The following is a 13,548-nucleotide window of genomic DNA, read 5'->3' as shown; positions in this document are numbered from 1 at the left end:
GTGGTGGTGGAGGTGTGTGGAGGTGGAGGCTGGAAACGTGGTGGGAGGTGGTGGTGAGTGGTGGTGGAAGGTGGTGGTGGGTGGTTAGTGTGTGGACGGTGGTGGAGGTGGTGGTGGATGGTGGTGGAGGTGGTTGGTGGTGGCTGGTGGAGGTGCTGTGGAGGTGCCGTGGAGCGGTGGTGAGGTGGTGGTGAGGTGATGGTTCGTTGGTGGTGGACGGTGTGGCAGGTGGTGGGACGCGTCCGTGGTTGGTGAGAGGTGGAGTGGTGTGAGGTGGAAGTGGTGGGAGGTGGTTGGTGGTGAGTGGTTGGTGGTGCTAGGATGAGGGTGGAGGTCGGTGGAGGTGAGGGTGGAAGTGTGTAGGTGGAGGTGGAGGTGTGGGACGCGTGGTGGGTCCGGGTGGTGGTCGGTGGTGGTTGTGGTGTGGGAGTGTGGAGGTTGGGGAGGGTGGTGGAGGTGTGTCGGAGTGTGAGAGGTGGAGGTGGTGTGAGGTGGTGGTGTGGTGGTGGCAGGTGTGGACGGTGGAGGTGGAGGTGGGTGGCAGGTGGAGTGGCTTGAAGGTTGGTGGAGTGGAGGTGGACTGTGATTGGTGGTGGAGGTGCGTGGTGGTGGTGTGGTGGTGGTGGAGGTGGTGGATGGTGTGGATGCGTTGGTTGGAGTGGTGGAGGTGGAGGCTGTGAGGGGTGGAGTGGTGTGTTGGTGCGTGGTGGATTGGTGGTGGAAGGTGGTGGAGGTGGTTGGACGTGTGGGGTGGACGGTTTTGGAGGTGTGGAGGTGGAGGTGGAGTGTGTGCGGTGGGAGGTGGTGTGAGGTGGGTGGTGGGGTGGTTGGTGTGGTGGGACGGTGTGACGGCTGGTGGTGGTGAGTGGTGTTGCGTGAGTGGAGGTGGTGTGAGTGGTGTCGGTGGTGGTGGACGGTGGTGTGAGGTGGTCGGGTGGTGGTGGTGGGTGGTGAGAAGGTGGCTGCGATGGTGGTGAGGTGGAGGTGGTGGAGGTCTTGGGTGGTGGTGTTTGGTGGTGTCGAGGTGGTGGTGGGTGGTAGGTTGGTGGAGGTGGCGGAGGTGGGTGGTGGAGGTGGTGGGTGGGTCGTGTGTGGTGGAGGTTGTGGAGGGTGGTGAGGTGGTGGGAGGGGATGTGGTGGTGGTGGATGGTGGTCGGTGGTGGTGGTGCGTGGAGGTGGTGGAGGCTGGTTGGTGGTGCGATAGGTTGTGTGTGGTTGTTCGGTGGCAGGTGGTGGAGGTGGTTGGTGGTTGGAGGGTACTGGGTGGTGGTGGTGGTCGGTCTGGAAGTGGGTGGAGGTGTGTTGTCGGTGGTGTGGTGGTCGGTTGGTGGAGGTGGTGGAGGTGGTGGAGGTGGTGGAGGTGGAGTGGTTGGTGGAGGAGGCTGGTGGTGGTAGTGGTGGTGAGGGTGGTGGAGGTGGTGGTTCGGTGGAAGGTGGTATGGTCGCTGGTGGAGGTGGTGGAGGTGGTGGATGGTGGTTGGAGGTGGTGGAGGTGGAAGGTGGAGGTGGTGGGAGGTGGTGGTGGTGGAGGTGGAGGTGGTGGTGGTGGTGGAGGTTTGGACGGTTGGTGGTGGTGGTGGTTGGCTGGTGGTTGGTGGTGGTGGAGGCTGGAGGTGGTGGTGGTGGTGGTGGTGGAGTGGTGGTGGTGGTGGTGGTGGAGGTGGTGGTGGTGGAGGTGGTGGTGGAGGTGGTGGTCTTTAAAGAATCCGATGTGACAGGGTCCCCTGTGCATTTTAATCAATAGAGAAACATACATTTGACTATTGGTAGTCCAATTTGAATTAAATGTGTAGAAGATCGCTGTGATATTATATGTACGAGATCAGGGCATAAATTCAGATCCTAAGAGAATAATATTAAGCGAACACAGGACAAGGGAGATCGATTTCACATGCTCTTTCAGTAGAAATATAGCAAAAGGAACCAAAGGAAAAAATGTTTCAGAGGAACCCGGGGCTTGCCAGGTGCAATGAATATTAATTCTAATACTCAAGGCAAGCACTCAAGAGTGAAGGACTGTAATGCATCCCTTTCTATGCCAGATTGAGAGTCACCCATACCATGCCAGGAAATGTTTAACTTAGGGCCTTGAACTCAGTGGAAAATTGAGTAACATCTATAAATTCTGTTCACTCCCCTCTCCAGATCATTAAGGACATTAGACTAGACCAGACCCAACACAGATCCCTGCAACACCCCACTGCACACTGCCCTAGAGTTAATCACGCTGCTATCAATCATTGGACCATTGTTCATAACCACCCAAGCATCCTAAATATGATTATAAATAGATTCTTCCACAAGCCTGTTTTTTATTAATGTTGCACACAAGACTGGGAGTTCCCAGAGTCAGAGTTTTTCTCCTGCCTTCATTGATTACACAGCATCTCCCTTCTTGGGAGTGTTCCTGGTAGGACTTGCTCTTTGTACCGATGGACGTTACATGTTAGACATGCCTCCCCTGTGTTCCAGCTGTCTATGACTTCCCATTTTTAATCTCTGTATCATATCCTTTTAATCTGTTCACATAAGGACACTTTGTAAAAATAATGTAATTTATTCCTTATTTACTTCTTTGTTCCTCTTTTTACTTCCAGCAATATGCCCTAATTTTCACTCGAGGTAACAAGTTTCTTTAACACCGTTTTTTAGACCTTCCTGGCTTTGTTGTATCCCACCTACTCTGGCATTTGGATATCCTACATATTATTTTTAAATTTCCTTTGACTAACATTTAAAAGGAATTAACTTTCTTATTTCTGTGGACTGTATTTATTTCATAGATTTGAAATGCGCTTATATCCTCTCTTTTGGGTTACATATCTCTCTGATTTTACTGCTCATTTTATTTTTCCAGGGCTAACTATGTTGTTTTCAACTCTTTGTCTTCATCATTTAGTAATAAAACTAAGGATTTAGTAATAAAATTAAGGGTCAACTAGTTCTCTAAGATGGAGATGAAAAAGAATCGTTCTCCATCCCCTCCATCATCTCCTGCTCTAAGAGACACAAATTTAAACTTTTGGTGAATATTCTGTTCTTACCTCGATGACTGAAACAATGTGCTTGGGTTTCTACCACTTGACATCTTGGCACTTTGTGTCACCCTGTGTGAAAAATGAGGATTTTCCTCCTTTCTCCATCTGTTCCTGTCACACACGCATTCCCTTTTTCCTTCCCCCTCCTGTGTGATTATATCATAATTGTTATTAAGCTACTGTGAGGGCTTATTTCATTGTAACTATGTAAATGCTGTCTGTAGCTAGGATAACTACAGATATATACCAATTTGAGCATTTTTAAACTTTTAAATATTCGTTTTCCTGTTTGTTTTAAAATCATTCTTCTATAAGGCTATTAAAATTTTAGTCCATTTTCAATTTCTAAGGGTTTTCATCTTAACATTTTCTCATATGTCAAGCTTTATGCTATAATACAACACCCAATAGCTGTTCCAATTTTTAATAGCATCTTGTATGGTTTAATTTCTTCATCTGTTTTAATCATCAGAGCTTATTTCCTCTAGCATTTTATTATAGAAATTTTCAAAGACATAAATGGTGACAGTATAGTCAATCCCCATACATAGATGTATCTGCTTCCTAAACTTGATCGTTGTTGCCATTTTACTGTGACAGTTTTGTTTGTATATGTGTATTTTTTGCCAGACAACTAGGAGTTCAATTGCAGATGCCAGTTGTGATTTCTGTTCCTAAATTCTTTGTTACGTATGAGATGATCAGCTCATGCTTGTTTGCCCAGTATTTTCCTGGACTTGAGTCTTGTGTCATAAAAATTCCTCAACCCCCGCTTTGAGTCCCAGACATATCAGGGCAGTCAATCACCCTAAGTGTGTGATTCAGAACAATGAAAAGGTATTGTCAAAGTCTCAGTCTCATGCATAAAATAATTAAGGCTAGTGCCATACTGTCATTTTAATTCTACTGTATGTCTGTACTTTAAAATTTACTTGTATGGCATATATATTTGTATATGGAGATTGATACATAGATGGGCATTTCTCGCCTGCATCTGTTCAGAGGGTGGTGAGGTTTTTCTCTGGGGTCTGAGTATGACTGAGTGACCAGTGTGTACAAACACTAGCAACTTCCTCCTCAACGGTGTTCACAGCCTGAGAGTGCTGCCTACAGGGACATCCTTCCGAGACTAGTGAACCCCACACTCCCCACTCCCTGGGCTGTACATAATAAGACATTGAGGTTCTGGGTGTGGTAGTGGTGGATGCCAACCCACCAGACACGCACACCCCACATGACCCCACCTGACCCCACCTGACCCCACCTGACCCCACCTAACCCCACCTGACCCCACCTGACCTCACCTGACCTCACCTGACCCCACCTGACCCCTGGCTTTCTGGACCCATGCTTCTGCCATTTCTTCACTATCTACCCTTTCTTTGTTCCCTCATTGACGCCAGCAAGGGTTCCCAGATCCAAGTCTGGAAGGATGAGCATCTCTCCAGTGCTCTTACTGGAGTTTCTTGAGACAGTATCAATGATCTCCTGCTCCTGGACACAATCAATCCTCCTACCTTCAAGTCTCAAGTACTACTGACAGGGTAACACCATGTCTAGCTTGATGCTATTTTCAAGAGTAAAAATCAGAAACACTATTATCTTAGACACAATTCAAAATACCTTTTCTTTTAAAATTCTTTGTTAGTTCTTCTCATGGCATAGTTTTTGGGGTTTTTGAGACAGGGTTTCTCTGTGATTCCCTGGCTGTCCTGGAACTCACTTTGTAGATGAGGCTGGTCTCCAACTCTTCGCAGAGATATCCCTGCCTCTGCTTCCCAAGTGCTGGGATTAGAAGCGCACACCCCTGCCACCATCAGGCTACAGCATAGTTTTTAACCTTTCAGAGACATTGAATTTGGGGGTTTCCATATGTGCAAGTAGAACTTTGCTAATATGCCAGTTTTTCATCCCTTCCTTTGACTTTCTTACCCCTGATTTTGTTTTTTTAGTTTCAGTCTTTTTCATTCACAATTAGCCCTTGCTCTACAGTTAGTGCCACTGGCTTCTCTCGTGTGATTTGTAATGGGATGCTCTTTCCTTTTTCCATGTTATGTTGCTAATGATGGGAGCTACATCACTTTCGCTGTGTGTCTGTCTGCCCTTCCATAACAGGGGTGAATCTGCTGAGATGAAACTCATTGTTGTCATCTTTACCATCTTTGCTCTCTGCCTGGCTTTTCTACCAGGATGGTTGTTTTGCTCAGCTGCCTTCATTTTCCTATCAGTTAGTCAAAAGTTGTGAGTAACAGCCCTCAAGTGAGATGGGTAGGTACTGCCCACTTGATAGACATGTAGCCTGGACATTTTGTGAAAGCAAGAACAGGGGGGTGTTGGATTTTGTTGTTGTTTATGTTTTTAGTTTTGGTGGTTTTCTTAGCTATAGATTTAGAGTCTCGATGTCATCTCTCAATGGGAGTTGTGACCCATAAAGGAGAACGTTCTTAGTTGGGAGTTTCCAGATTTATACCTTCGATGCTATTGTGAATAACTCAGTTGAATTTAATGACAAGTAGTTGGTACAACACCTTAAGTTCTTAATCTGACCAAGACACTGTAGACATGAGACACAGGGAGGAAGCAGTTTGTTCATTCACTGTTGTACAAATTGGAGAAGACTGTCTGGTGGTTTTCTCATCTTATTCATGGGATTATGAGGTGGCCTGTGGAGTTATGAGAAGCTTAGCTGTTTGGAGGCTCTAGAGGACAAGCAAATGGTGGTGAAAGAAAGCTCATAGATGGTTTACTTGCTTTTTTTTAGAATATTATCACTGTTTGTGACGCAGAGGAACGATTATCACTTTTGTCTCACCTGAAGCCTCTGGTGCTACCTGCTCATCGTATGCTGGAGGAGCCAGATGACTGCTAACATACAGTAGTGTTTCAGTGTTCCTTGCATCCGCATGGTCTTTCATATACAAATATATGAAATATACAAATTATTCATGTTATTATATATTAATAATATACATTATTACAAATAATATACATATTATTTGTATATATAAATATATATTATATAATATAAGTAATATATACAAATTATTCATGTTGTATATGAAATATACAAATTATTCCTATACAAATATAAATACTGATCATATACTGATATACTGATCCCCACAAAAACTGTCGTTTTACGCACAGACAACTTGTGTAGGAGACATAAAGTATATTAATGGTCACATTGGCTTTGACAAATCATGTCTACATTTCTGTCGGGCATGAATCACTACTTTAAAATTTGCAAATATTTCAAAAGCTTTTGAATATACTTCGGCTCATCGGTTGAAAACAGATTTGAAATCTGCTCCTTCCTCAAAGGACACTGGTGGGAAAGTCTCCAGCACACACATTATTCTTTAGTTCTTCTTTTGTAGGCAAACAAGCCGGAGCCTGGCTGGACCTTGTTTCAATATTGATTGATCCGCCCAACATTCCCTTTCCATTGGTGGTGGTCACTGCTCCATCTTGCAACTGGTGCGCTGAACTTCTCACCATTTTACACAGCAACACCCCTAAAAGCGCCCCCCTCTTCTCCGTGGCCCATTTTGCTTTTATTAAAATAGACAACGTTGTACAAGTCAAATCTTACAAAATAATACCCCATATATGTATTTATATGTATATATTAGCCTTTAACCAATATTTGTGTTTTGACAAAAACAACTTGTACGTTTCCTTCTCTTCTCCTGTGATCAGCCATTTCCCCCAGGACCCCTGAGTCCTGTTAGTAATGAATAATATAGGGACCAGAATCTGCCTGGCATGTGGCTCACACCTATAATCCCAGCACAAGGGAAGCCAAAGCAAGAGCACTGCCATGAATTCAAGGCCTACCTGGCCTATACAGTCGGCGTCAGCCTGGGCTTCGGAGTGAAAAAACTATGTCAAAGAACAAAATAAACAGATCTGAACCCTGGATATACTCGGCACATTCATCCATACCACTGTCCACCTTGTGTCTTGCTGAGTGCATCAACAACACATACACAGTCTTTCTTATTGAGATTTCTTGGTTTTTATTTTATGTGCTTGGATGTTTTTGTCTGTGTGTATAGCCGCGCACCATGTGCATGCAGCATTCGTGGAGGCCAGAGGAGAGCATTGGAACCCTGGAAATGGAGTTATAGACAGTTGTTAGCCACCATGTTGTACTAAGAATTGAACCTGGGTCCTGGGAAGAGCAATCAGTGTTCTTAACCACAGAGCCATCTCTCCATCCCCATAAAATCATGAATTCATTAAAAAATAAATCTAACTCAAACCTAATACTATAATACTCATTTCCTTAATTCCCCCAAATGTCATATTTATCTCTTTTCCTTTGCACTGAAAATTCTGGTTTGGGTTGTATGTGTGCACATTTGTGTTTGTGAAAATGGTTTCAGGGTTTAAGGACCAGTGTCACTTTTAACAGGAAAAAAATTAGAATATATATTAAATTTTATGTACAAAAATCACTTGAAGCAATTCTCTGTAGTCACCCACCTGACATATAGTTAGGTCCATTGATTTCATTTATACTTAGGCTTGTTTTATTTAGGCCTTGCTTCTTTGCCTAGTAAACATTCACTGAGTTCAAAAGTTAAAAATAAGCAAGGTGTAGTCAGAGAAATCTCACTTTAATGCCTAGTCTGCCCCTTCTAACCAGAAAATTCCCAGGAAGAAACACCAGTTACTTTTTAATTCTTTGAGTTTGAACACATTTAGCAGACATTTATATAGTTTTCTTTTACAAAATCTGCCATAGCACACGTGCTATGTTTTGCAACTGTTTTTGTCCCGTTGACAAACTTAACTGGGGAGTTTTACAAAATGGACACATTGTAGTTCATTCCATCCTTTCCTATTGATGAACATTTGAGTTGTTTCCCGTTTTAAAGGTTAAAATTAAGGCTATAGTCAGTATGCTTATGTGTTCATTTGTTCTATGTTTGTAGAGACACATTTTCTCTAGAGATTGCAACATGTATACTTCTGCTTGTCATAAGTAACTGCTTGTCTAAAGTCATTCCAAGTAACCACAGATAAGAAAAACGCTGTTTCAGTTTGAGTTCCTACTCAGAGTTGCTCGAACAGCTCTTCCAAGTTGAGGGCTGTTTACACCGGTCTCAAGAACATTGCCTTTGGGTTTTGCTTCTTTTCCATTTTCACGTCTTTACATCACATGTGAATGGGAATTCGTCAACAATAAGATATGGCTTTTTTTTTTAGATTAGTAGCAATTTTTTTCGTATAATTTTGATAGCTATGCTTTGACTTTGGATGTAGTACATTTTTTGATGTTTTTAGAAGATTTATTGAGCTCCTATTCACATGTGTCTTAGTCAATGTTCTACTGCTGTGAAGAGACACCATGACCATGGCAACTCTAACAAAGGAAAACATTTAATTGGGGTTGGCTTACAGTTTCAGAGGTTTAGTCCATTATCGTGGTGGGGAGCATGGGGGTGTGCTACCAGACGCAGTGCTGGAGAAGGAGCTGAGAGTTCTGCGTCTGGATCCAAAGCAGAGAAAGACCCTGGGCCTGACTTGAGCATCTGAAACCCCAAGCCCACCCCAGGGACTTTCTCCAATAAGGTCACATCTCCTAATCCCTGCTAAGTAGCACCCCTCCCTAATGGCCATGCATTCAAATACATGAGCTGATGGAGACCGTTCTTAGTCAAACTGACACACGATGTAATGCACTTGTATTGAAAAACTTAAAAATTAGCAAAGAAATATAGCCCAGATAAGGAAACTCTCCAAACTGGATATAGGGCAGCCTAACCCAGAAACTAAGGCCACTACTATGACTTAGGGCCTGGAATTTACCAGCTTACAAGGCCATAAGATAACTGGGTACCTAGAATTCCCAGATAGCCAGCATCCCCGAGGGGCTCATGGAGGAAACAGATTGCCCCACTGGCCAATGTGTCAATAATTAACAATTCAGGGTCCCTATGAAACAAAGAGATAGCTACCATTTGATCAAGCAAGATAAGCATATCCTGAGGTCTTCAGGTTTTACAACTGGTGGGTCAGGAGGCCATCTGATTCCCAGCCCTCTCCTCAAGACAAAGAGCCTTCTAGGAACCCATGACTCTGGTCATACCCCTCCCCTAAGCTTGTGGTTTTTGCCTTTAAAACCCCCTGTGCCTGGGGGACGGAGCTGCTCTCTAGCCTGCATGCTGAGAGAGCCCATTTGTACAAACGTCCACCTTTCATTAAAGCCTCTTGCTGTTTGCATCAAGTTTCTGCTTTCTCGTGGTGATTGGGGTGATCGAGGTCCTGGGAAAAGATTCTGGAGGCCTGAGCTTCCGGGGGTTCCTACAGTATGAAGTATGTAAATAATTGACTTTAACTGTGGTTTCAGAGTTTATTACTGTAGCCTATTTAAGAACATACCATTTCCCTACTCCATCTTTAATAACCCTAGAAACATTACTCCCTCTCTCTACAACTGTTGAGTAGTTTTAAATCCATCTTTGACTTCTTAGTCAAAGGGTTCAGGTTTCGATGCTTTAATTCCTCATTTACCTGGAGTTTAATAAGTTGCCTAAGGTATGCGATTTTCCCCCCCAACAATGAGTGGTTGTAAGACTTACAGAAAAGTCCTTCAGCTTCCTGTTGTTGCTATAATAAATTGCCACAAATTTTAGTGCCTTTTAAGAGAAAACAAATTCGTTATGTTCCGTGACCCTTACTCCCCGAGTTAAAATTGATGTGTTGGCAGGGTGGCACTCCTTCTTTGAGCTCTAGGGAGAATATAACCTTTCCTTTGTCAGCTTCTAGGGTTGTCACATTATTTGGCTACATGCTTTTATCACCCTGACTTCTGCTTCCACACCACACTCCTCTTCCTCTTCTGACCCAGGTGTCTGCCTTTGATAAAGGAATCTGACTGTACAGGGCACATCTGGGTCACGAAGGATACTTTCAAGATTTTTAAAAAGTGATCACGTTTGGAATGTCCTCTTTACCATTTGAGACTGTATTCACACCTTAGAGTTAGGGTGTGGACATCATTAGACAGTGTGTTCACACCTTAGGGCCAGGGTGTGAACATCATTAGACAGTGTGTTCACACCTTAGGGCCAGGGTGTGGACATCATTAGACAGTGTGTTCACACCTTAGGGCCAGGGTGTGGACATCATTAGACAGTGTGTTCACACCTTAGGGCCAGGGTGTGGACATCATTAGACAGTGTGTTCACACCTTAGGGCCAGGGTGTGGACAACATTAGACAGTGTGGTCACAGCTTGGAGGGTTAGGGTGTGGACACATTAGAGGACCATGTTCAGCCTCCCACATCCCCACCCCCAGTGTCCTCAGGTGATGGCCATTAAATGTAATATTGCAGCATTCCCTGTGTCTACTGTTGGGAGCATCTGTTTAGTTCTCTCAGTCTATTCAGGAGCCACTGCCCTACTGTTCTCGTGGAAAGGACCTTATGCTCTCCAGTTCTCATCCCATTGCTCTTCCCTTCAGGCATTTTCCTGGTAATGTCTACTTGTTTGTTATTTCATAGAACCAACTTGCTCCCACCAGTGGTTGGCATTTTGTCAGACTTGCTTTACATTTATATGTTAACTTATGGAAATCTGACATTTCTATGTTGCTCATTCATCCTATTCAGGTCAGCCAATTTCCAGGCCCCTAGGGAGCATTTTACACTTTTCTCTAGAAGCTTTGCTCATTTTTTTTTTTTTTACGAAGTTTCTTCCTAGATATTTTACTTGTAAAGGGGATCTTTTCTTTCACCAGCTCATAAGCTTAGCGTGAAAGGGATTTCTGTAAACTAACTTTGCTAGTTTGTTGTTTTATTTTCTTGTTTAGACATGCAAATGCTATAAGATATTTTTTAAAGATTTATTTCTTATTTTATGTGTATAGGCAATTTTCCTGCACATATGTCTGTGTACCAGGTGCGTGACTGGTACTTGCAAAGCCAAGAAAAGAGTGTTAAATCCCCTGGGACTAGAGTTATGGATGGTTGTGAGCCACCAGGTGGGTGCTAAGAATTGAACCTGGGTCCTATGCAAGAGCAACAAGTATTACTAACCACTGAGTCACCTCCAGCCCTATTATATAACATTTTAAAATATTTATACACCTGAATTCATTAGCTATTATTTTGTTCTTTCCTTTTGGGGTGGGGGCTTTTTATTTTGTCATGTTAGCCTATGGCATCATGCCTGTTAGACAAGAGCTTATCTTACACACCAGCTATACCCTAACCCTTTTCTTCCAGACTGTTAATCATTCAAGGCTATTCCTCCTTCTTAGTTATAGAGGAATGCAACTCAATTTCCAGACATGTTATCAAAGAAATCAACGCCAAATTTACCTATTCTTGCTTCTTCCTTTTAAATTTTCATACAATAACTTTTTCTTGTTTCACTGTGGTAGCTAATTATATTTATATATAATTATATAATATATATATATATATATATATATTTAAAGATAGTTATAGTTATAACAGTGTAGGTACTAGGAAACAGGCTTGTTCCCAGTGAACAATAACTCACCCCTCTTGGATACCTCTGAATCAGATGCTCAGAATCGGGTTTTGCTAAAAGCAGTGGGAACAGGGCAACTGAATTGAGGATAAACACCTGGACTGCCGCCTCCATCTTGTGCCTATCTTTCCTTTACTTTGGGTCCCATCCCACTGTGGAAGTGGTGACATGAGACTTTACTAGGTACAGAACAAGAAAAGTCATAAAGAAATATGCTGGTGGGGACAAGTCAGCAGGTCACAACAAGGAAGGGAAACCCTTGCTAACTGGTTTTAGATGAGGACTGGGGGCATTCTTGGCTTCTGGATTGGTAGAAGTTAGTGGTGAGTGGCTGTGGATATAGTTTTAAAGTTTGTTGTTTTTTTTTTGTTTGTTTGTTTTTTTTGTTGTTGTTGTTGTTGTTGTTGTTTTCAGCAGGCACAGGATGTTGCTCAGTCAAAGGGATTGTCCATGCAGGCGTGAAAGGGACCAAAAGCAGCACAAGGTAATTTGACACTTGCCTTCCACATTTGAGCTCTTTGTAATCTTGAGGTCCACTCATTTGGCCTTGCGGAAACATTTATATGCCATTTCTTTTTTTCCTCTGGGAACCTCAGTTCATATATCAGAGACAGTTTTTAACTTGTGGAATGTGTCTTTCAGGGCAACCTGAGTCCATGTGTCCCATACCATGGCCACACATGCTTGACTCAAGGATGAGCAATCTCTCTTCTTCTTGAGGGAAGAACTGTGTTTTTGCATTGGGCAGCAGAGCAGGGGGAGAGTTTCTTCAGTTGGGATCTGTCTTTTCCTACTTCCTTTCTTCCTGAGCCCATCCCAGGCCTCAGGGAAGGCTGCTTAGCTTTTCTGCTTGTTTTTCTCTTCAATATAACTGTTTGCTCTTACATACGGTATGCCTCAATGTCACAGGAGGATCAAAATTTCACAGAACTGACAAGTCCCAAACAAGGCAGCTGTCCATCAGGGAGAGGCTGCACTCTGGGCATAAATAAGCATCTCCTGAGGAACATTTTGTCCCCTCAGGTAATAAGGATTTTTGTGGAACACATTGCAGACACACGTTAGTGAGCTTTGCATTTACTGAGAGCCCACCTCAAGGGAGAGCTGAAGGGCAACACAGGGAAACCTGACATTGACCTCTGTGAGCATGTGTTTACCTATGCATGCGTGAGAGCACGCGCGCACACACACACACACACACACACACACACACATGCACGCATGCGCATGTGTGCATCCATGAAAATATAACATTCACACACACACACACACACACACACACACATCCATGCACACACACACATGCATGTGTGCATCCATGCACATACAACATTCACACACACACACACCCATGCACACACACATGCATGCATGCATCCATACACACGCACACACACATATTCATGCACATTCAAGCACACATGTACACACACGCTCTCACACACACATCTAGGCATGTTTCAATTGCTCTCATCAGGCAGCAATCACGCTGTTGGCTAAGCTGCATTCTGTTACAGTAGCATGTTCATTGGGCATGGTGTAGTACACGCCTGCTGTCTGCACAATCGCAGCAGAGACAGGAGCCTGATGATACCCGAGCAGTGTAAGGCCCCATAGGCTGTCCTGGGCTGTACAATGAGCCACTGCTTCAAAAAGCCAAGAAACAAATAAAATAAACTCTACCTCTGTGGTATTGTGATGAGGTATTAGCCATATTTATTATGCCTTGTGGAGCAAAGTGACATTTCCTTTGTTTAAATATATGAAAAAAACGAGTTTTTTTTCCCTAAATAATCAAGAGATTGCTGTTTTCCCAAAGTGTTTAATCACGTGATTCATTGTGTTTTCTGTATGTTTAGGTCCGTGACCTGTTAAGAACTGAGAAAGTTAATCTCTTTTAATGATATTTCTAAATTTGCTACTTGCAAAGGGAGTTGGGCACTTGAAGGGGACACTCTTCCATTAATGTGCCTTTAAAGTTGCTCTTTCTTTCTGTTTC

General features: G+C 43.4%; 1 protein-coding gene across 1 annotated transcript in view; it reads right to left on the bottom strand.

Annotated features, from left to right (window-relative positions):
• The window catches only part of LOC118238208 (extensin-like), a 15,868-nt gene extending 4,205 nt beyond the window's left edge, over positions 1–11,663 (bottom strand). Inside the window, exons 1-3 of the mRNA XM_035438857.1 lie at positions 11,559–11,663; positions 9,632–9,688; positions 1–1,445 (exon numbers count right to left, since the gene is read on the bottom strand). The exon at positions 1–1,445 is cut by the window's left edge and continues 150 nt beyond it. Of these exons, the coding sequence (XP_035294748.1) occupies positions 1–1,445; positions 9,632–9,688; positions 11,559–11,663 (1,607 nt within the window). The remainder of the gene's footprint in view (positions 1,446–9,631; positions 9,689–11,558) is intronic.
• Between the last annotated feature and the right edge of the window lie 1,885 nt (positions 11,664–13,548).

Source organism: Cricetulus griseus, chromosome 2, assembly GCF_003668045.3.
Source record: "Cricetulus griseus strain 17A/GY chromosome 2, alternate assembly CriGri-PICRH-1.0, whole genome shotgun sequence".
NCBI lineage: Eukaryota > Metazoa > Chordata > Mammalia > Rodentia > Cricetidae > Cricetulus > Cricetulus griseus.
This window is presented reverse-complemented; position numbering and strand designations above follow the sequence as displayed.